Source organism: Schistocerca piceifrons, chromosome 6 (assembly GCF_021461385.2).
Source record: "Schistocerca piceifrons isolate TAMUIC-IGC-003096 chromosome 6, iqSchPice1.1, whole genome shotgun sequence".
Classification (NCBI taxonomy): Eukaryota; Metazoa; Arthropoda; class Insecta; order Orthoptera; family Acrididae; genus Schistocerca; species Schistocerca piceifrons.
Genome location: NC_060143.1, coordinates 336,490,436 through 336,514,341, shown reverse-complemented (window position 1 = coordinate 336,514,341; position 23,906 = coordinate 336,490,436). Strand labels below are relative to the sequence as shown.

At 43.8% G+C, this 23,906-nt stretch overlaps 1 protein-coding gene across 1 annotated transcript in view; it reads left to right on the top strand.

Annotated features, from left to right (window-relative positions):
- LOC124803304 (odorant receptor Or2-like) overlaps window positions 1-23,906 on the top strand; it is a 57,697-nt gene that overhangs the window by 8,275 nt on the left and 25,516 nt on the right. The window contains exons 2-3 of the mRNA XM_047264487.1: window positions 7,302-7,750; window positions 23,521-23,620. Coding sequence (XP_047120443.1) covers window positions 7,302-7,750; window positions 23,521-23,620 — 549 coding nt within the window. The remainder of the gene's footprint in view (window positions 1-7,301; window positions 7,751-23,520; window positions 23,621-23,906) is intronic.

Genomic DNA, 23,906 nt, shown 5'->3' with positions numbered 1-23,906 from the left:
CGGCTCTGCATACACAGAATTTAAAAATTAATTGGTAGAAAAGGAAAAAAGATTCAGCATTGCCGCCTCTTTCCTAGGCGTTTACGCTGTGTCTTTGCTAAAAGCAGGACTTGTATTGAACCACAGCCCTCCATAAAAAGATCGTCATCTCTCTAGTTGTGTCCATTTGGAACTTCCCAAAGGACAGCCATAAACTCGCTAAATGCCTCGTGCCTTCGCAAATAACTTTTGTAGCAGAGTCTGGACGCCTGCGTGCCACTGCACTGTCCCACGGAAATTCGCAGAAACTCTGAGGCGTCTCATCCGCTTTCTCTACCTAACAAGGGCCCATCCTCTGCTTTGTTGCTGGTCGTCAATGCTCTGCTCATAGTTGCAGAGACTCCTCAGCGTTAGTCAGCCTACCCGGATGCGGCCGCCGACCGACCGGCCACTACCCAATGTGTCTGCACAATGAGACTGAGGGACCTGGCTGTCAACAAACGTTTTCACCAGGTTCAGCAGAAAAAACGAGCCCCACTGACCTCAACTGCTCTTCACTTTTACTGCAGCCAATTAACTCAGCACACTCATCCTTTGAATGCAGGTAAAGATTACAGCAATGACTTCAATAGAGCACACAGGCAACAGCATTTACTACTGTCAACCATTTAATCATATGAATGAAATCAGATCGTAATAAATATAGCAACCAAGTAATAAAGATCATACTCCTTAAGAATATTAAGAAGCATGACACCGAATCAAAAGTGAGAGTGCCCTGCAATCCCTCACACAAATAAAACACAGTGATATCCCCTGCTATACCCACAGGACAGGACAGATAGTTTAATTCGTAGAAAGGGGCCAAAATGAATGGCTGCCAGTTGTACTCGAACATTAATTTGACAAGCATTACAAGAGTAAAGAAAACATTAAAAATAGAGCAAGCCAAACATTAATTTTAGAACATAATTCCCTGCCAAATGCGCCATTCAATCTCACGCCTCATGGGCAAAACAACCTTAATTTAAAATCAGCTGACGGCCAATAACTTAGGTCTCAAAACAAGAATTTGAATTTTAAAAGACAGAGGGTCTTATCCGAAAATTTCCTTAAATCAGGCTGAAGGGCCAAACAATCTCACGCCTTAAGGGCAAAACAACTTTAGTTTAAAATCGACTAGAAGCCATACATAAACAAACAACAAGGACAAAAAGGCAGCACATCAAACGGCGCTCAGAAGTTTCCAAGGTTTGGCCTGGAATTCAAACACTAACGCTCCCTTAGCTGAGACAGGAAGTCGGCCCAACAATTCTCAGTCCAACAGCAATCCAATCGACAAACAGTCAACGGAGCAAGCGACAGGATTACTTTCACTCCACATGACCAGTATATAACATGGAGTTGAGTGGAACAATGGAGAAGGTATCGGCGCCCACAACGGATTACATATTCGGCTGTCAAAATACACGCCATGCTGGACAGCCACAACGCGATGAGGAAAATACACTGCCTGAATTTACGTCAACAGCCAGGGCAGGTAACCGGAACGTTAATGGCCACAAGGCACAACATTCCGCTGGTGAATTTCAATTCCAAGATAATCAAGTTAAGTTAGACTCCACAGGAGGGCAGCTAGAATCTCATCAACTTGGAAACACACGTTTTTGCTCGCGGGAATGTCCCAACAGCCCACAATGAAGTTAAAACGACACAATGTGAACAACTGGGGCTGCCTAGTAGAATAAGTAAAGACTCAAGTTTTGTGTCCAGGATGGTTGAGCCACGAACCTTGTAGCAATAGGAACAGCCCATCACACTCCGATCACACGTGGACGCTGGCAGTGGCCCCATCCAGACGGGTGCCACAGAGTCTTCCTCGCTGCTCCACGCCAACCGACCTACTTTCCGCACACTATAACCATGAGGCCAAAGATAGTACAAGGGTGCGAATATCAATACACGCTGCTGCTGCCACTTTTGGAGAGAGAGAATAACAGCATAATCGCGATAACCGCGGGATACTAATCACAGAATAGCAACCAAGGTTTAATACAAAGCATAACACGACTCAGCCATGGCTCACACAGACCTTCTTAAAAAATTAATTTATAAAACAGCGTTGATGCCTGTTATGGCGTGGCACTCTGTCCAGTAGCACGTCACGTCAGTACAACTGTGGAAGATTAGTATGGGAGACAACTACACGAATAAATCATCCAAATTACATAGCTTTATTTTTTAGAACAACCAGACAGAACATAGAACTCTGGTATAAATGAACACAAATAACTTCCTAAATAGTTTTAACTTCCAATATCTAAGTCCGTTACCTGACAGTGGAGCACAAGTCCGGCAGTCCCTCTTACATGTCGGTATCAACCACAGTGTATACTGAGATAGCTTCCTGAAAATTCACTGTATTCTCGGTGATACCACTTATTGATGACTTCTGCAGGACGTATCTCGATGGTTTGCTGACGTGAACTCCAGCTGTACTTGTTATGAGCTAAGTGTAGACTGCCTGTTGTGGCCCAAAGGCGCTGGTTATACTATCACACAGATGAGTACATTCGATCATCGTAATTGGTTGCCGCCAGGCTAGTTACACATTGGCTCACAACGTACCACTATGTCCTCTGGCGACAGATCGCCGTCCATGGAAGATGCAACAATGTAGTTCAATCAGCTGTGGTGCCTTCTTAAGGCGGTCGTCGCTGTCAACCTTCTCGAATGTCCAAATGTGTGGAGAGTGCAACCCGTCGTACAGCATCTTACCATATGTTGTCAGGCGAGTCCCAGATGAAGTAATACCGCTCTTCCTCGCGTTAAGGGAAGCAGAGCACATTCAGTGTGATCAGGAACTGCAGCTGAGATGACGTCCATTTAGTGTGCAGCCATCAATACTGGCATAGTTCGTCGCTGCCTCTAGGCAGGGGTAATGGCATCTGTAATTGAGAAATGTTCTCAGATGGGGATATATCGAAAGGACTGATGCACATGTATAGGTCAGTGTTGTAAGAGCAGTCAATGCACTCAGGCCACTGACAAAGATGGGGTGCTGCCATAATGCAGTAGTAGAGCCAGTACCACAAGGAGAGTCGTGAAGACAGTGCACAGGCCCAAATGGAAGGAGCAGCCTGTTGAGCGTGGGAGACCCACCTGGTGGCGAAGCGACCCCAAATGGAAATAGCCTCGAAGTACAACATAAAAGAAAGAGTGACATTCACCAGAACAACAACATCAGAAAGGCCCTGCATGAGGGCTGGTGACTGATGGAGGAAGCTGTCTGAAGGTCTGTCCTAGTGAATCCTGTTATATGAAGTGAGCATAGCATCCCAAACGATGGGGTACAAGTATCAGTTTCTCAATCCTGAGGGTGCGATTCATATAAAAGCAGGACCACTGTTACATAAGAAGGATCAATGTGGAGCATTTCTTACAAACACACTCCAGCTTTATGATACCAACTGGTGTCAGAAATCACGAGGAGGACTGTTGTGGTTGATGAAGTACTGCATGCAAGATTTGATGGGTGAAGGCAGATTACCAGCAGGTGGTGAGTCCTGGGCCTGTGGCATAATTGGAGGTCTTGGTGAAGGAAGAATGGTAATGAAGTGGAGTCTGGGTCCGAAAGCACAGCACAATGCCTTTGCTGTGGACAACCATCAAGAGATGGACGAGGGGGGGGGGGGGGGGAGAGGGGGGGCCGATCCTGAGGTGTGGCCATAGGTATAGGTGGCTGGCACTGACGACACAACAATTGATTGTCAGTGACAGCAGGATGCTGAAAAATCATTTGAAACAAATCAGACTCACCATACAGAAATGCCTGTACTGAGTGAGCCGTGCATGGATCGTGTTCGTGCCATACCTTATTTGACATCCCGTTTTTACTGTTCTACCACCACGTTATGTTAATTTCAATTACTGGTGGCACTGAGTTTCCGCCTTGCCTGCCCATTAGCGGCAGCAGCGGCGCTTATCGATATAAACCCTGGCTTTTTATCTTTGCTGACTGCTATTACTTCCTGGTTGTCGTGTGTTCAGGGAGTTAGTTCGGCTCTGCCACTCAGTTGGAATGTGCCAGCCGTTAGTTTGGACCTGGCACTGTTTGAGTTTGCATGCGGCAAAAGTTCATTCGGAGCGCAGCAGCAGTGAGGTCTGGACCGCCATGAATCACCCGACCATTGCTGACACATACGATTGGAGTGGAGATCACTTTGGTTGGTCGTCGGTCGGTCGTCTTGCCAGACGATGTGTATTTGGCCGGCAATCACTAATCTGTTGGCTATGTGTGCATTTATCTGTTGATACAAAAGGCCGGAATTTACAAGATACCTTGCCAATGTGGTATGGCTTACATAGATCAAACCACACGTACCGTGAAAGAACGCTGCACTGAACATCAACGTTGCACCCACCTTTTGCAGCCAAGCAAGTCCGCTATTGCTGAACATTGTATTTGTACTGGACATTCAATGGAGTATGAGAAAACAATGATTTTGTCCACAGCAACGTCTTTCTGGGACGCCATTATTAAAGAATCCGTAGAAATTCGAGCGGCGGAAAATCTGTTAAACCGTGACAGCGGCTACCAGCTGGACAGTGCATGGAATCCCATCATCTCCACGATTTGCCCTAATCGAAGACGACAGAATGCGCCGACGGCCGTGGCAAACAGCAATGCAGAGGGCAACTGAGTTCTGCTATTCCACAAGCGAGGGCGCTGCCGGTGGGCAGTGTGGTTCATCTCTCAAGTTTTCGACACTTGCGCAGAATAGTTACAGTACGTATATACTGCGGAACGGAGAACGTTTTCGCATCCGTCTGATGGCCTCCTTCCTCTCCCGCCACCTCTTCTATGTTACCATCCATAATGCCAATTACCATACCTTCTACCGCTCTGCAGGTGTGCCCCAGGGCTCTGTCCTCTCCCCTCTCCTCTACCTCCTGTACACGGCAGATATGCCCTGACCCCCCCCTTCAGTACACCTCTTGCAATATGCTGATGACACTGCATTTCTCGCCCTCGCTCCCACCCTCCAACGGTCCCAACGCCATCTCCAGAATCACCTTGACCTTTTTGCTGCATGGTGTAACCAGTGGTTCCTGAAAATCAATCCTTCCAAGACCCAGGCAATCATCATAGGTCGTACCACTCGCTCCTTCCGGCACCTGGATTTCTCCCTTACCGTGTGCGCCAGTCCTGTCTGCCTCACCCCCACCCTCACCTACCTTGGCCTCACCATTGACCGTCACCTCACCTGGATCCCTCATCTCCGCTCAATGCAACCCAAAGCCCACAATCGTCTCCCGCCTGGATATCTGCCCCACCCCCCAAAACTCTATAAGTCCCTCCAGATAGTTAAGCGTCGAGCACTCCACCTCCTGTCCCCCATGCGGATCCTCTATGACCTCATTCCTTTCCCCCATCTGCTCCTATTCCTTGAACATATCCACATATTCTACACGTCCTGCCGCCTTGATCCCCCTCACCTCCTGGTTGCTCCTCTCCTCTCCCATCCCTACCCCCTGCCATGTCGTCACTGTTGTGTCCCCCCTACCCTCCAACTCTACACTCTTCATCTCCTTTCCCAAGGTGGCTTCCATCAACTTCCCCTCCTGGATGCTGCCCTCTCTCCCTCCATTTATCCCTCACCCCCCCTCCTTTCCTCCATCCTTTTCCTGGTCTCCCTCTCCCCCCTTCCATCCTCTTTTTCCCCACCTACCCTCTCTCTGCCCCCTTCTCTACCCCGAGTCCTCTTGCATTTCCTTCCTCTGCCTTTTCCCATTCCCTCTCACGTCTGCCCTGCCCCTCCCCCCCCTTATGTCCTCTACCTCCTTTGGTTCCCCCCCTTTCGTTTTTCCTCTCCTCCCTCCTTGTTTTCCCTCTCATCTGTCCAGGTCCCCCCCCCCACCCCCATCTGCAACTGGCTAGGGTGTGTCGTCTTTGTGCCGACATTTTAGTGCAGTGTTTACAGTGAGTGTTCAGTGCTGTGTGCCTTTTCCGAAGTGTTGCGAATGGACATCATACCGTCGCTCGGTGTGATTTTTATATCTCTTGCGAACAGAAACCAGAGTGTCGCCATGTTTTTTTTAATTGTCTGTCTACTATGTTACCTGTCTGCTTCCTGTGTATTTCATTAGCGTTGTCAACCCTTTGTTTTATGTTTTAACTTTCCACAATTTCCCACCGTTTTACAATTTAAGTCACCGTTTTATCGCCTGCTTTTATTGTTTCTTACCTTCTTCTTACGTTTTAAATATTCTGTAGGCTGCAGAGCAGCGTACTAAGCTGCTGCCAGTCCGCCCCCTTAGGGGGAATAGAAATTCAATAAAAGAAAAAATAGATGTTTTCGCCAGTCTGTGACGGCTCACCTCAAGATGATGGGCAGGTGCCCTGTTGAAATATCGTGCGAAGTATTGAACGAAGACCGGCTGCAAGCCCGAAATTTGTTTGAACATCCTGGGCTTACAGTTCAGCAAGGTAATGGCCGCCCGCACACGGCGAGGGTTCCTACTGCTTGTGTTTCTGCTTTCAAAAGCCCGTCTTGGCCATCAAGGTCGGCGGATCTTTTCGCAGTTGCGAATTTTTGGAGCAACATGAGCAGATCCCTAAAGTCAACTCGAGGTTTTGACGAGCTGAAGCACCAGTTGGACAGGAGGGTATCCAACATCTCTGTCGATCAGTTCCAAGCCAAATAAGGACCAGAGGTTGACAATGCGTTATTGACTTGCTCAATTTGTGAATCCTTTTGTCTTGAATAAATAATCGAAATTTTCTGAAATGGTAATCATTAGTACTAGCGCCTTCTATCTACTGATTCCCGTCCCATTAAGATAATCTTTCGTGCTGCCTCGTTGTTTTTTTTTTTATTTTGGTATTACAGAGTACATTAAGCGACCAAGACTGCATTATTCCCTGAATTCCACAATGATCATGGATTCAGCGAGAGCAGGTATTGCCTGCATGGGGAGAAAACACTGTTTTAATAAAACTTTTAGGGCAGCCACATGTCGCAGACAATATTTTCTCTTGACGGTATTCGCTCTGTTTGACAGTACTATCGTCAGAAACTATGGAATATACCGTTCCAAGTAGTTGGATCATTACATTGCCAATCAGATTGAATTCCACAGTTTCGGTTGTTGTTAAATAGAGCTGTCGAACAAACTCGATCACAGACTCATTTAGGGAATTCATTTCCTTTATTAATAAGTTTAAGTATTTTCTGCTGAGAAGTCTCTTAACGATATGTAGCGGCGGAAGCGATCAAGTCCTCGAGATCGTACTCATTGACGAGTTTCTCTGCCTGCAGGTCGGTAATGACTTCGCGGAGTTCCTGACCCTGGACGACATTCCGATGCTACGCTCGCAGAGCCGCGCCGTGCGTCGCTTCACGCTGATCTACATCTGGTTCGGCATCGGCGCCGTCGTCTACTATCTTTTCTCCCCTGTGAGTGACGAGGGCCTGCCCGTCATACTGGCTGTGCCCTTTGACGCGACGCAGCCCTTAGGCTTCGCCGTGACGTGGATCTACGTTTCTATAGTGACCATGCACGTTGTGGTGATGACCATGGTTTTCGACTCCTTCAATGTCAGCCTCATCGCACAGCTGCGTATACAACTCACGCTGCTCAATAATAAACTTGTCAGTCTCGCGAAAGAAATGTCCGAGAGACCGGTCCACTCTTCAAAAACGTCTGCCTATCGTGAACTTCATTATCGCCTGGAGAAGTGTGTGCGTCACCATCAAGCAATTATCAAGTAAGACTAAAAGCAGCTAGTCACATTAGTACAGTTACGTGTTTGCTGAAAACGTTTGTATGAATTCTTGTGTTTGTCCGTGAAATGGGCAGTTGCAACGGGCATTTACGAGGGTCACTCCTAAAGAAATGCGCAGTATTATTGTAAAAATACAGTTTTCATTTTGCATGTGTGAAAGTTTTACAGTGTTTAGATACATCCTTCCCGCTTGTTTTTAAACTTAGTTCAACCTGTTCCCGTGAGTGGTGCCGTCATAGCATGTCTTCAAGATGGCTGCTACACTTGTCGTTCGTCAGAAGCAACGTGCTGTCATAGAATTCCTGTGCTGTGAAAACGAGACAGTGAGAAACATCCAAAAGAGGCTGGAAAAGGTATATAGAAATGCTGCTGTCGATCGCAGTACAGTTAGTCGGTGGGCAAGCAGGTTACGAGATGAAAGTGGGCACGGCAATATTGAGGATTGTCCTCACAGCGGCAGGCCTTGTACTGCACACACTCCAGACAATGTCCAGAGAGTTAACGAATTGGTGACTGCTGACAGACGCATCACAGTGAACGAATTGTCACGCCACGTTGGGACAGAGGAAGGAACTGTTTGCAGAATACTGAAATTGTTGGGGTTAAAAAAAGGTTTGTGGCAGGTGGGTTCCCAGGATGTTGATAGTGGCTCACAAAGAAACAAGAAAAACGGTATGCAGCGAACTTTTGGAACAGTACGAGAATGGTGGAGATGAATTTCTTGGAAGGATTGTGACAGGTGATGAAACATGGCTCCATCATTTTTCACCAGAGACGAAGAGGCAACCAATGGAGTGGCATCATGCAAATACACCCAAGAAAAAAATTCAGAACCACACATTCTGCTCGAAATGTTATGGCTACGTTTTTTTTCGGATCCAAAGGACTCTTGATTGTGGACATCATTCCAAGTGGAACCACCATAAATTTTCTGATGCATAGGTGACGACAGTGAAGAAACTTCAAGCTCGACTGAGTCGTGTTCGACCACGTCGGCAAAAGCAGGATGCTTTGCTGTTGCACGACAATGCACGGACACACGTCAGTCAAAAAACCGTGGAAGCGATCACAAAACTCGAATGGACAACACTGAAACACCGGTCTTACAGTCCTGACCTGGCTCCATGTGACTATCATCTCTTTGGGAAACAAAGAAACGAACTTGAAGGTGATGACTCCCTTGCGAACGCTGTCAAACAGTGGCTCTAACAGGTTGGTCCCGAATTTAACCGTGCGGGTATACAGGGGCTGGTTCCAAGATGGCGTAAGGCAGTTGAGAGAGACGGAAATTATGTGGCGAAATGAAAATATTGTTCCTAAAGGATGTATCTATACACTGTAAAACTTTCAAAAATGTAGAATAAAAGATGGATTTTAAAAAAATAGTGTGCATTTCTTTTGGAGTGTCCTTCGTACATATAAGTATTTTTGTGAGCTTTAACTCTGCTTTCGAATCCATTACCGTTTTCACATTTACACTGGATTCAATCTACATCACGTAATACTTACATTAAATTAATTTGATGTAGTGTGAACAGGTACTAGACGGCAGACTGCACAAAGCTCTCCCTAGCTGGAAATAGATCACTGGAGTGCTATTGTTCCATGTGTGATAATACCGACTGACCAGATATTGGGCTATATCAGTCTATTTCAAAGAGCAATGAAATACTTAAATGGCTTTCCTTTATGAGTACAGTTCGATCACTTAACAACTGGAGCTTTCAAGGAGGAAATTTATCGGCAGTGATGATTCTTATGTTTTTAATTAGCGTCTTGAAATGACCATTGTAAAATTCTTACGTCTGTTTACAAATGATTAGGAATCAAATTATAGCTTCGGTACAGTGTCCTAAATTGATCTGCAACCTCAGTACTAAAAACGAATTCAGAGGCACTATCCATCTATATTTAGATTACTTATTGAGGCGTAGCGCCTTCACATCGTGCTGACATTACAGAAATGATAAGACGTGCCGCATGAGTTACGCGCAGGACAGCTGGCGCCAGAGGCCGGTGTGTATGTAGCTTCATTGCGATCTGGTAGAGGTCATTAGCTGAAGGTCGTTGTTCGAGCCGCAGTCAGAATACTGTCATTTTTGTTTTCAGGTTTGTTTGTTTAATTTTCTAATTGTTTTATTAATAACTACTATTACTGTGCTTAGTTATGAGAGTAAATGAAGGTGTGAACGTGAAATCATGTTTCATGGAAAGTATTTGCATTATACATTAAAATAATTGGTCAGGTGGGGAATGGCCGAGACTGGTGTGTGTGTTAGTCATTTGTTATGAAATATTTCGTCAGTTAATGGTAGAGGAAAAATCAGATTATGATTTTGGTAAAGTTGATTTGTTAAGAGGGAATAAATTTTATATTTGTGGATTTTCAAAATTTATTTATGTTAATTTACTGTTTTGCTTCAGTGAAAATTTGTAATTGGTTCTGTATACATGCGCGGGAGATGAGAGATGAATACACTAAGCAGATTCAGAAGGACGTAGGCTGCAGTACATACTGGGAGATGAAGAAGCTTGCACAGGATAGAGTAGCATGGAGAGCTGCATCAAACCAGTCTCAGGACTGCAGACCACAACAACAACAACATATGCGCGGGATTGAGCGGATTTGATGCTGCTCTCTGATTGCCTGTGATGTCTCTCTGCCAAGCAGAAATTAGCATATTCGCGAGTATTTTGGGAACTAGAAGCTTCTTTTGTGTAAAGAGAGTGCAGTCGGGGCTTGGATCTCATAGTGACCAGGCCTACGGTTACGTGCTCCGTTGAAAATTATTATTATATTGTGATATTTAGCCACCAAAATGTTTGAGAAACGCCGTAAAGTGTGGCAAGTAGCTCGATTTAAAGCACAGTGTGAAATTCAGAACATTTGGTGACATTTAAATAACTAAATTCCGGGAGGAGTGTTGCTCACTCGCGAACATCTGAGCGAGCTATTCTAAAAGAAACAATCCGTTTGTAAATTTTCGGTGAGGAATAATTTATAATTACTACGGTTATGAATGATGTTTACATGTGGACTTTTTTGACTTTGTACAGTTTACAGTAAGGCTTGGTAGTGACTGGTGTTTGCAAGGTTACCGTAACAGAGTAAAGTTTTCACACATAGATTGTATTGTATCGTATTGTATGTCAACCGGCGTCCTAGAAACGACGGAGAGGCTCCGTCCCCGACGCAGCCGCAGTGGTCCACAACCCCACGACGACTACCGCAGTCCACTTCACCCCTCCGTCGCCCCACACTGAACCACTCTTTCAGGGTTCCTGTGAGGTTCGGCCCCCGATGGACCCCCAGGGAACGTCTCACACCAGACGAGTATAGCCCCTACGCTTGCGTGGTAGAGTAACGGTGGTGTACGCGTACGTGGAGAACTTGTTTGCGCAGCAATCGCCGACATAGTGTAGCTGAGGCGGAATAACGGGAATAAGAGGCAGATGGAAAACCGCCAAAAAAACCATCCACAGACTGGCCGACTCACCGGACCTCGTCACAAGTCCGCCGGACGGATTCGTGCCGGGGAACAGGCGCTCCTTCCCAGTCCGCAAAGCCGTTCGTTAGAGCGCACGGCTAACCGGGCGGGCTTACACATTGATACTTTAATTTAACTATTCCTTCCACCGACAAATTTACGTGCGATTTGTAGTTACATTGTATACAGCAGTTGTTTGTATAGCTTTTTCGGGGCAAGAACTGCTTGTGAGTAACTTCAAACAGGCGTGCGTGTAAGAAGAGGTTCACTACGAGGTGAACGAAACTTCATACACTTTGCAATGCACCGAACCACCGCAATGTCAATTACTGCTAAAAATACATCTAAATGGTATTTGGAATATGCAGTCAGGTCAGGCACATCTGTTTGATGAAGGATATCAGTTCATTTCATGATAAGCACTCTTTTTAGATAAATTTAGCATGATGTATTATGCAGTACTTCAACTATTTGGACTTACACATTGAGTACACTGAAGGCAGTAACATGAATAATGTATTGTCAGAATGAGGTATCAACAATGAAGTATTTCTTTATATAATTTGTTGCAGATGGAGTAGGAGAGAACAAATAAAATAAACTAGATATTAATTTTATTATTAAAAATATATGGCCGGCCGGAGTGGCCGTGCGGTTCTAGGCGCTACAGTACGGAGCCGGGCGTCCGCTACGGTCGCAGGTTCGAATCCTGCCTCGGGCATGGATGCATGTGGTGTCCTTGGTTAGTTAGGTTAAATTAGTTCTAAGTTCTAGGCGACTGATGACCTCAGAAGTTAAGTCGCATAGTGCTCAGAACCATTTGAACCAAAAACATATTGCGATTTCTTCACTGTATAACAACAGCGTAAGTTCTCCTCAATGACATCACTAAAACATAACATTTATTTCATTGTTCAACCACAAGCTCTTGTTAAAATATAAATTTAATTATAAGAAGAGCATTACATTTCTTTTATTGTTTAGCAGCAGTGTACATCCCACATATTGTCATAAAAAAACATTAACATTTTTCATTATTCCGCCAAAGAGACATGTCAAAATGTGTATTTTAGTGCAAAACCATTATTTTTCATTCTTCAAGAATAATATTCACTCCGCTCAGTTGTGCCAAGGTTGTTGTTGTTGTGGTCTTCAGTCCTGAGACTGGTTTGATGCAGCTCTCCATGCTACTCTATCCTGTGCAAGCTTCTTCATCTCCCAGTACCTACTGCAACCTACATCCTTCTGAATCTGCTAGTGTATTCATCTCTTAGTCTCCCTCTACGATTTTTACCCTCCACGCTGCCCTCCAATGCTAAATTTGTGATCCCTTGATGCCTCAAAACGTGTCCTACCTACCGATCCCTTCTTCTAGTCAAGTTGTGCCACGAACTTCTCTTCTCCCCAATCCTATTCAGTACCTCCTCATTAGTTACGTGATCTACCCACCTTATCTTCAGCATTCTTCTGTAGCACCACATTTCGAAAGCTTCTATTCTCTTCTTGTCCAAACTGGTGATCGTCCATGTTTCACTTCCATACATGGCTACACTCCATACAAATACTTTCAGAAACGACTTCCTGACACTTAAATCTATACTCGATGTTAACAAATTTCTCTTCTTCAGAAACGATTTCCTTGCCATTGGCAGTCTACATTTTATATCCTCTCTACTTCGACCATCATCAGTTATTTTACTCCCTAAATAGCAAAACTCCTTTACTACTTTAAGTGTCCCATTTCCTAATCTAATCCCCTCAGCATCACCCGATTTAATTTGACTACATTCCATTATCCTCGTTTTGCTTTTGTTGATGTTCATCTTATATCTTCCTTCCAAGACACTGTCCATTCCGTTCAACTGCTCTTCCAAGTCCTTTGCTGTCTCTGACAGAATTACAATGTTATCGGCGAACCTCAAAGTTTTTACTTCTTCTCCATGAATTTTAATACCTACTCCGAATTTTTCTTTTGTTTCCTTTACTGCTTGCTCAATATACAGATTGAATAACACCGGGGAGAGGCTACAACCCTGTCTCACTCCTTTCCCAACCACTGCTTCACTTTCAAGCCCCTCGACTCTTATAACTGCCATCTGGTTTCTGTACAAATCGTAAATAGCCTTTCGCTCCCTGTATTTGACCCCTGCCACCTTCAGAATTTGAATGAGAGTATTCCAGTTAACGTTGTCAAAAGCTTTCTCTAAGTCTACAAATGCTAGAAACGTAGGCTTGCGTTTTCTTAATCTTTCTTCTAAGATAAGTCGTAAGATTAGTATTGCCTCACGTGTTCCAACATTTCTACGGAATCCAAACTGATCTTCCCCGAAGTCCGCTTCTACTAGTTTTTCCATTCGTCTGTAAAGCATTCGAGTTAGTATTTTGCAGCTGTGACTTATTAAACTGATAGTTCGGTAATTTTCACATCTGTCAACACCTGCTTTCTTTGGGATTGGAATTATTATATTCTTCTTGAAGTCTGTGGGTATTTAGCCTGTCTCATACATCTTGCTCACCAGATGGTAGAGTTTTATCATGACTGGCTCTCCCAAGGCCATCAGTAGTTCTAATGGAATGTCGTCTATTCCCGGGGCCTTGTTTCGACTCAGATCTTTCAGTGCTCTGTCAAACTCTTCACGCAGTCTCTTATCTCCCATTTCATCTTCATCTACATCCTCAAGTATATCGCCCTTGTATAAACCCTCTATACACTCCTTCCACCTTTCTGCTTTCCCTTCTTTGCTTAGAACTGGGTTGCCATCTGAGCTCTTGATGTGCAAAGGTATAAATGTAATTATAAAAATCATTACATTTTCTTCCTTTTCTTTTTTGTCTGTTTTCAGAACACAATAAGTGAGGGACAGCCATTGCTCTTAATATTTCGAGCTTCACAGTCTACTTGCAGATCCTTAATCCATTTTACTTCCGCCGGCCGCGGTGGTCTCGCGGTTCTAGGCGCGCAGTCCGGAACCGCGCGACTGCTACAGTCGCAGGTTCGAATCCTGCCTCGGGCATGGATGTGTGTGATGTCCTTAGGTTAGTTAGGTTTAAGTAGTTCTAAGTTCTAGGGGACTGATGACCACAGCTGTTAAGTCCCATAGTGCTCAGAGCCATATGAGCCATTTTACTTCCTCCAAAGCCTTCACACGGGGCTCTCTTGAAACAATGCGACTGAAACAATTTCGGAAGACCTAATTCAATATTTTGACCTTCTCTCTGTCATTTCTCGTTTAAGTGTCATTGTAACCAGTGAGTGACAGAACAGATGATTTCGAACCGCTTACTGATTTTATGTAGGGATAAAACTTCTAATTCTTAGGGCATTTAGCCAGACCGGTTGAGAAAATTTTACTTTCAGAGTCGTCGCTCTCCTTACTCTCAATTTAGCTTCATTCTGCTTTCCTCTGTCAGCTAGGTTTTGACTTATCTTGAACCTGAGATGGAGCTCTCTTGTTTATGTAGCAGTTTTCTAACAAGGTGGGTAGCCATCATCCCTTAAGACTTTGCTCTGAACATACTTGTCTATGGCATATTGAACTACAATTTTTATTTTTTTACATTTGGGCTCCACATATTTGCCCTCAGCACTGAATACGTCACGTCGACTACCCATATACCCTGTAATTTGTACCCTGTCAATCCTGCTAAGCAAAAATATGTTCCTACCTTTTTTAACATTCTTTGTAATACCCATAGTCACAGATGATGTAACTGATACCCTCCTTTATGTTAACTAACTCGAAAAGTTTGGCGCTTTTTGTTGTTAGGAAGCGTAAGGTGTTGCAACCTTCACAAGTAATTTTCGGACGAGACATTCAGGATACTGTCACTAGAATGCCTCTCTCTGGCACCAGCTTCAATATTATGACTCTCTCAGACGGGCAGGTTGAAGTCGCCCCCTATTACGACGGCATGTCTGGGATACTTATTGACGACATTCTGGAAGATCTCTCCGAAGCGCTCTACCAATGCAGCTCATTACGCAGGTGATCTATAAAGGCAATCGAATACCATTTTGGTCCCACTTTTGATGCTAGCGAAACTCAGCTCGCTCTTTTCCTCCATGAGATCCACAGCGCTGTAAACACCTGTGTTCAGGATGATGCTGTGTTCCTCAATTTAAAAAAGGCATTTGAAGTTGGGCTGCATTGCTGCTTAGTGAATACTACATCGCCGAGCATCGGACAAGATTTGATATCTGATTCCAAGACTTCTTCCCAGATGAAATTCAACGCGTTGCTCTTAACGATATCGACAAATGTAATTTCTTGAGTACCTGAGGGAAGTGCGGTTGGACCGTTACTATTTGCATGGAATATAACTGATCTGGTAGAGTGCGTCGGAAGATGGTCTCGCTGCAGTGATAACACTGGTTCCCGGCACAACACCCAGCCCTTGGATGGGTGACCGTCCGGGCTCTGATGAGCGCTGTTGGCCCTGAGGGTGCACTGAGCCCTTGTGAGGCCAATTGAGGAGCTAATTACTAAGAAAATTCGGCTCCGATCACGAAAACTGACTACAGCCGTGAGAGCGGTTTGGTGAAAACACGCCCCTCCAGACCGCACCAATGACGTCTATCGGCTGAGGAAGATACTACGCTCGGTTAGTACAGTTCCGGCTTCCGAGGCTTGTTTGGACGGTATTCGGAGTAGAATGATGTTGTCTATAAGCAGGTCTCAGCGCCAGAAGACGACAGTGATTTGAAGAAGGACTTACAAATGACTGACGAACAGTACAGGGACTGGCGCTTGGGACGGGCAGTTAGCCCTTAACGTACATAAATATAACATTTTGCAGTTACATACGAAGAGAAATCCGCTACTGTACTACAACATCGACGACAAATTGCTGGAAACATTAACTGCCGTAAAGTATCTAGGAGTGTCAATCCGGAGCGACCTTATGTGGAATGACCACATAAACTGTATAACAAGCAGATGCCAGACTGGGGTACATAGAAACGTATCTGTGCCCAGTGAAATTAATGTGTACCCTTTCCATACTCACTTGTTTGAATAGTCTCTGAAATCCTAGTTAAACTGTCCTTAACACTTTTGTGTACTTCTCTCGAAACCTATGTTATCTTGCCATTTCCCTGTTATAATTACCACAGAGGCGACGGAATTCTGTGTTTGCAGTAACTCACATAGAAATGCCCTGACTCACTTTTCAGACCTTAACCTGCGTGCACCACCGTTACAAATCGACGCAACATTTTTTCTTCTGGTATTGAACTAAGTTCTCCTATGGCTTTTTTGCCTGTTGAAACAGCCACTATTTGCCTAATTTTAAAATCGAAATTTGACTGTGCCTATTACCTCACTTTAATTAATAGCTAATCTTGTTTTCGAGTATGTCGGCGCATACAACATTTCTTGTCTCTGTCTTACTCGTAGGTAGTTCCATACAGGCAGTGGTCCTGCAGCCGTGTGTATAATCAGCAGAAGTTTTTCGTCATTTTAGGTTGCATACGTGATCCTCCAGCGCGAAAAGTGTGTGTCCTTCCTTTCCCCTCCCGCCCGCCCGCCTGCCGCCTCTTGCAGTACCACGATTTTCTATTCTCTCCCTCCCCCCACCCACTTCCACACCTTACAGTGACCTCCCCTCACCCTCATCCCGTGAAGACCGCCCAACACCAGAATGAGTATCCCATCCCCACCGGCCAACGCCGAAGTGGCCACTATAACTACACTGGCGCCACCCGAAGGCTGGGCTGGGGGCGACGGACTGAAGGGACGCGTCCACACAGTGGAGTTGTAAGCCGGGACTGTGTGCAGCGCCACGTCTAATAAAAATTCACAGGTTTCCGTGATTGCCAATACTGCAAATAGGCCTGTGACCCACTTCCGTCGGCTGCCTAAGTCGTATAAGAAACTCTGGCGTCTGAGAAACGTTTAGAGATAGACTCTTCATGACACCTCATAGCTAGGACTACCATGCCCCAAGGCACAGACAATGTACATAAAAATCTTTAAGATTGTATCCGTTCGCTTGTTGCCGTGGGAAGCGACGCGACTTAGGAGAAATACATATTCTCCCACTGCGAAAACTTAAAAAATCCTGTAATTGGCAGTTGCTTTTTTCTCCAGAGATGCAGGTTTCTTAACTCTTGCGCTGGTTCAACATGCGTATGTGCTGTCGTGAAGGAGGGGAGCTTTACCGCCTCTAAAGCCCTGTGATTGGCTTAAGATGGGTGAAGGCGGTGTTGTTCGTGCACTTTGCAGAAAAACAGAATTGTTTTCTCTGGGAGAGGTGTGAGCCACGCGGAATCTGGACTTTGGTCTGGAAGCAACTTCTGGTCGAAGGTCTGGCATATGTGGTTGGTACTTGGGACTGAATTCACTTGCGAGTAGTTAGACTGGGCAGCCTGTGGTGAAGTTCTTACTGTACCGGCAGTGTGACTTCAAATGTCCTGGACCACTCGTTTGCTGAGAGCCCACTTATTCGTTTTTGGTTTACCAGTCTCGGCGTTTGGTACCCTTGTGCTCTCTGTCGTATAAGTGAGCCAAATTGGTCCTTGTCGCAACCAGCGAACAAGTGTGTCACACACTGAAATCTGCTGTGATTTCGGTGCTCTGGTATAGAGTAAATTGCGATCCGTCTACCTGATCGCTAGACCGTGAGATTTTGCATTTCTTTCGTGGCTTCGATCGATTCACATGTGCTGCCTTACGCCTCGGCCCCACCGCAAACATCTCGCCAGCTGCAATGTACATCGGCGAACGAAACAAACAGGGTAACATACTGCTGCTCCGGCCTTGGCAGGGTGTACAAATCACAATCGCCACTTGTTCTCAGCTGCACCTGTATAGACTTCTGTTGATTATCGATCAAAGTCTACTAAGCGTCAGATCAATTCAGATTGCGTTATTCACATATTTAGGGCCAGAGTACTTGTGTCACTTTTGCCAACCAAGATCACTGTCCATTGTGGTCTTAAACCACCTGCAAGTTGTTTACGATATTCCATCATAACGTGTTATGCATAAATTAAGTCAGTCTTTCTTTTTGGGAAAATACATGTTGTCAGTAAACTAGATTTTGCGTACATTCTCGATCATTTTTATATAGCGCTCAAACAGGCTAACTTTCACAATGAAATGCTTTAGTACTTCACAGTACAAGATACTGGAGAACTGACTATTATATTATCTATTGTTTAAAATTAAACACCTAAAAACGAGTTACACAACTTCAGACCTTCAAAATTGTGAACAGTACTCGGACCTCCCAATACTCATTAACAGAGTTATCTCTTCCACAGACAAGTAAATTCTACTAGAGGCAATAAATATACCTGTACCATTAAGCCCGCGTTAAATTAAAGTTGTGACTCATTAATGAGAGATGGTGACATGCATATTCCTATGAAAAACAACAGAAATGCACTTGAAGTTCGAGAATGAAAGATAGTCTCTAGGAAATCACAAGAACACAATAATTTTGTTTAGTGGAATAATCAGAATGAATTGGTGGAATGATTGATTTGTTCCTAGCTTTGAGACTGGCAGGGAATAATTCACATGATGATGAAATTATATCTACGGAGCTGCAGGAAGCGTCGAGTATTGCTTCAGGTTTATGACGGCTACCGAAAATAATAAAGTGAAGTATGCAATTTCACAAAGGGATGCTGCATATTAGAACACTCTGTCAGCTGGAAGATTCCTGCAGAAAGTGCGTTTTGGTAATTTGGAAACAGTTCGCATAGAAGCTTCGTCGGATTTCACATATCAAACAGCACACATTTGATTCTGGCAGCAAATGTCAACGTATTATATTTGGTTGAAAATATAGCCTGAGCTAAAGCAACAATATTACGAGGTCACCCTTATAAACGGCTGACACTTAACAGAGTTGCTGTGTGGGATGCAGCTCTTCTGAACACTAATCTCGCCTCCTAGTGATGCTGTCAGCCACTCAAAATTCTTGTGATACATGAGAAGGGCCAACTCCGATTATAATGTGCTCCCACTCGTGACTAAACTGCCGCTGTTAATTTTCTTACTGCGTAACTGTGGTTACTTCCCGTCAACATAACCATGCAGAACAGATGTGACGAGAGGCAACATCTGCATTTGACAGCCTTGAGTCACGTATCTTCAAGATTTTGTTTCTTGTACCTTGTAATGTGGAGGCACAATATGATGACAGTACACAGGTGAAGACACAACATTTCCATTTGAGATTGCATTGATTATGCCACAAATACCTTTGAGATCGTATTTTATGTTTCTAGAAATGTGGAATTGAAATACGCTACAGATGTCAAAGGGGAAAGACTTGTCATGACTTGCTGACTCATGTCAAACGTTGTTGATCAGTTCCATTTTTTGCCTTTTGGAGGAAGTCGTAACAAGTCAGAACCAAATTTTAACTCAACAAGAAGGTCTTTAACAAGAGCAACCACTGCAGTTGGCATGTTACTGATACTGGACGATCTATGATCTAGTTGGCTTATTCGTTGTCATTGTTCAATGGTTTCCTCTTACTGGATACAAAATATTCTAGCCTGCACTATGGGCTGTTGCTTTAATAATTTTAATATTTTGGCGATCAGTTACATGTTGTAATTACAGAAAGCAAGTGTTCGTCTGTTCGCATGTTGCGTAACCCGAATCATCTGGGTGAGGATAGAAGCATAATATGCACTGAAAGACTACCAGCATTGGAGAAGGTAGAGCACGTTTAGTTCTGAGTGCAACATGTGCCAACACCAAATTTTTAGTGGCAGCGCAAGTCTGTCTGAAGGTCTGCAAAATATATTGACTATCAAGATCCTCGGAGATTGGTAATAGTGAATTTCACTTTCTGACTAGTGGCAATGTGTGCATGATATATCGTGATAGAGGGTGAGCAACATTGACACATTTGATTTCAAGAAGAGTCATATACCCTACTGTAAATTTTTTATATATGCCCGGTAGAAAATGGTGTGTATAAAAATGTCAGCTTCTGTTTATAAGGTATCACACAGTGGAGCTACAAGAGATAATGATCTTACTTTCCAAAAGAATACTGTTGTGGCTCTTCGTTTAATTCACAAGAATCTTTAGTTTCCTCTTACAATCTCATTGGTTGTGATTATGATATAAACGTTTCTTCAGAAGTGAAAGTGAAAATAACAGTCACTCAAGAAGGACAGGTTTGCACATTCAGAACAGATAGTTGCTTTTGGAGTTCATGATATTCTAAAAGGTGATGAATGTTAATTAGGATATGTATTAAATCCACGTTTTTCCACATTGTGACGCCATAAAACTCGAACGTTTTGTGCTGCAAGGCAACAATGTGTGTATGAAAATGTGATTTATTATAAGGAAATGTAAAACGATATTTAGAATATTTTCTTTTCGTTTTTACCACCCATTCACTCTGAAATAAAATGTTGGTCCATCATTAAAGTAACGATTGCAGACAATGGATACATAGGTAGACAGAGACAGAGAGAGAGAATTTACTGCAACGTTGTTTGACATTAACATTTGTTGTAGTGTACAAAATTTACTGATTATGATAAAGCAGGTTGTGTGCCAACCTGGTAAATAAAATATAATAATCAGGCAGTGCAGTATTTGACCAAAACACATTTTTGATTGGCATATGAAATATGGAGGTGATGTGCTGAAAGACACCAATTAACACAATGCAAATGAAGCGTACAGAATTTTGGAAGTAGTGTAGTACTGGCATTACTTTTTGAACTTGATAAGTATTTAATACAATACAGGTAAAACATTTAACTGTTTTGGAAGTACGATGGTATTGGCAAAATCGTTTGTGAACGTGGTGCCATTTTTAGGCAATTCAGGTGAAGCTTACATAATTTGGCAGCTACACTTCGACTGACTCTTAAACAGAGGTGGATCCCCTCCACGCCTACACCGGCATTATGGCCAACTCAAAAGGTCTACTGCCATCTCTGAATAAGGGTTAGTTTTCACTAAAGTGAGGTGTCGCAGGATGTGAGTTCTGTGATGTTTGCGTACGTCTGGTTAAGGTTTACCATTAAAAACTATGAGTGACTGTTTTATTTTAGTGCCTGCTAAAGTTCTAGGCTGTGACTTCCTATTTCATTTTAATAACTGCTAAAATATTATGCTAAGATTGTGTGGAGAGGGGTGGGAAGGGTAGAGTTTATAAAAATACAATTTGAATTTTTGTGGCTATTTAAATTTTTAAATTTTACGCCATCGATAACTTTGTATTACCAAATTTTATGCCAAGCCACCTTATAGTTGCTTAAATGTCACATCGTCATTTTCTTGCATTTTTCATTGTCACACGCTTTCCATTTGTATTTTTTAATATCCAGCAACACTGTTTATGGGGGGGGGGGGGGTGCTTGAACTACGCCTTGGGTAGTTTCTGGCCGTACCATTTATGTTGTTGCATTCCCGCACATGACAGCATGCTTTTGGATTCTTTTAAAACGAAATCCCACAGAGAGAACAGTATTTGTTGTGTTTATTTTCAAGTCACGATGTTCAGTTGTGTCCCACAAAATTTGTCAAGTTTTCGCAAAATTTAAACTTCTTTGTAATCCACATACCATTCTTTTTCTTCTGCCTTTGTATTGCATCAGCACAGTGTCAGCATGTTTATGAACAGATTTGGCATGGTTAATTTAAGGGATGGCCAGATGCTCTTGAACTATCTTCACGTAGTTTTTTGCACGTGAGGCTAAGCGAAAGTTCCTCTAAATGTTTGTGAATGGTGTAACTGATGTGGAACTCGGGCACCAGCCCTTTTTTCACCCATGGGGATGTAGAAAACTGCCTAAAAACCTTATCCAAGCTGTGCGGCACACTAATATTCATCGTTAATCTGTCACCTACATGTGATCTGGGGCCAGCAGTTTAACACGCATAACTACCCGGGCAGGTTTCGCTGTATTCTTCACGATATCTCTCAGTTTACTGCATAACAACATATTTACCATCACATAAATGAAGTACCTACTGTAACTTCTTGTTTGGGGTAGTCCATCTATATTCTAAATTTTTGGTTGTCATATGGAGGACCCATGTTCTGGTATTATCAGCGATTTTTCCTAGGTGTGAGGACTAGAATGGGCGCACCCAGCCTCGTGATGCCAACTGAGGAGCTACATGTGTGAGAAATAGAGTCTCCAAGGTCAAGAATGCCAACAATCGCTGGGAGTGCGACATGCTCATCCCGCACCCCACAACTCTATCCATTGACGTCATTGCCAGTGGAGACACTGCGATCGCTTGGCCCTGATTGGCCAATCAGTGACAGAACGCAGACCGGTACTTTGCTTTGCTTCTTTAGGGTACACACTTGGTTACCACTCCTTTCACCCTGCTGTCATAATTTGTATTCCACCGACTAAACCAAGCCGGCCGCGGTGGCCGTGCAGTTCTAGGCGCTGCAGTCCGGAACCGCGGGACTGCTACAGTCGCAGGTTCGAATCCTGCCTCGGGCATGGATGTGTGTGATGTCCTTAGGTTGGTTAGGTTTAAGTAGTTCTAAGTTCTAGGGGACTGATGACCTAAGATGTTAAGTCCCATAGTGCTCAGAGCCATTTGAGCCATTTTTGACTAAACCAACATTAACAGTTCGATTGCACATCCCGTCACTTTCTCCGTCAGCACTGTCACTGGTTAGCTATTATAGCGGTCCATAAATTTAAAAACGTTAACAATAACCTTTCGAGGCTAACATCTTAAGCCATTTCCAACTACCACTTGCCATGCTTACCCTCCAGAAAAGAAAGTGCATCGCCTTGAACTACAACGCGGTTGTACATATTATTGCGTCCAAGTCAGTTCTCACTGCAGCCGGTTCCACGGTTCCCTTTGTCGAATAATAAGCTGTACTTTGCGGGATTATAGTGTCCACTGTTACTTATGGTATCCGTAAAAAAACTACATGCAGAGAGATCCCCCCCAGTAACATGGCCACATTATTGAGAAGCTCTGATTGCAGGACTTAGGATTCTCATCCCACGCTGATTTCTCAAAGTAAAACATCATTCGTGTTTTTACGTGGAGCTAAACTATGATGTAAATTTCGATTCAACTAGATCACGCCTGCTGATGCTGATAATTTTCAAAATCGTCCGTGTATTTTGAAGAATGTGAAAGGAATTATAAACAATTACGAGTTATGAAAGCACTTCACTTGGGACAGTTGGACATCGGCTTTTCCTAAACTGGATGTCGCTTGGTATTGCCCAATTTTATTAGACTTCTTGACGGACTTCTGATAGTAAATCTCCTCTGCTGTGTGATTTAACAGGAATGCAGACTTGTTAGAGAAGAGCCTAGGAGCCATGTTACTCGCGCAGAGCCTAGCCATCGGTGCGTGTGCCTGCTTCCAGATGTTCCAAGTTGCCACGGTGAGTGAACGCACACAGTAATTATACGAACTGAGATTTGATGGTACATATTGTTTAACCTATAGTATTATCCACTCGCTGTTGATTTTCTATTCTACATTTAATGTTAGTTATTTATTTATTTCCTTATACGTCATCTGTTAGAATGACGTGGAACGAGTCAGTTTTTCAGTTACTTCCCTTAATCACTGTATAGGTTTCTGTGTTGGGCTTTCACAGAATCAGATGAACCCGAATGGAAGACATAAGTTAAGTAGCTGAAGGGAGAATTTTGGTCTCCTGTGAA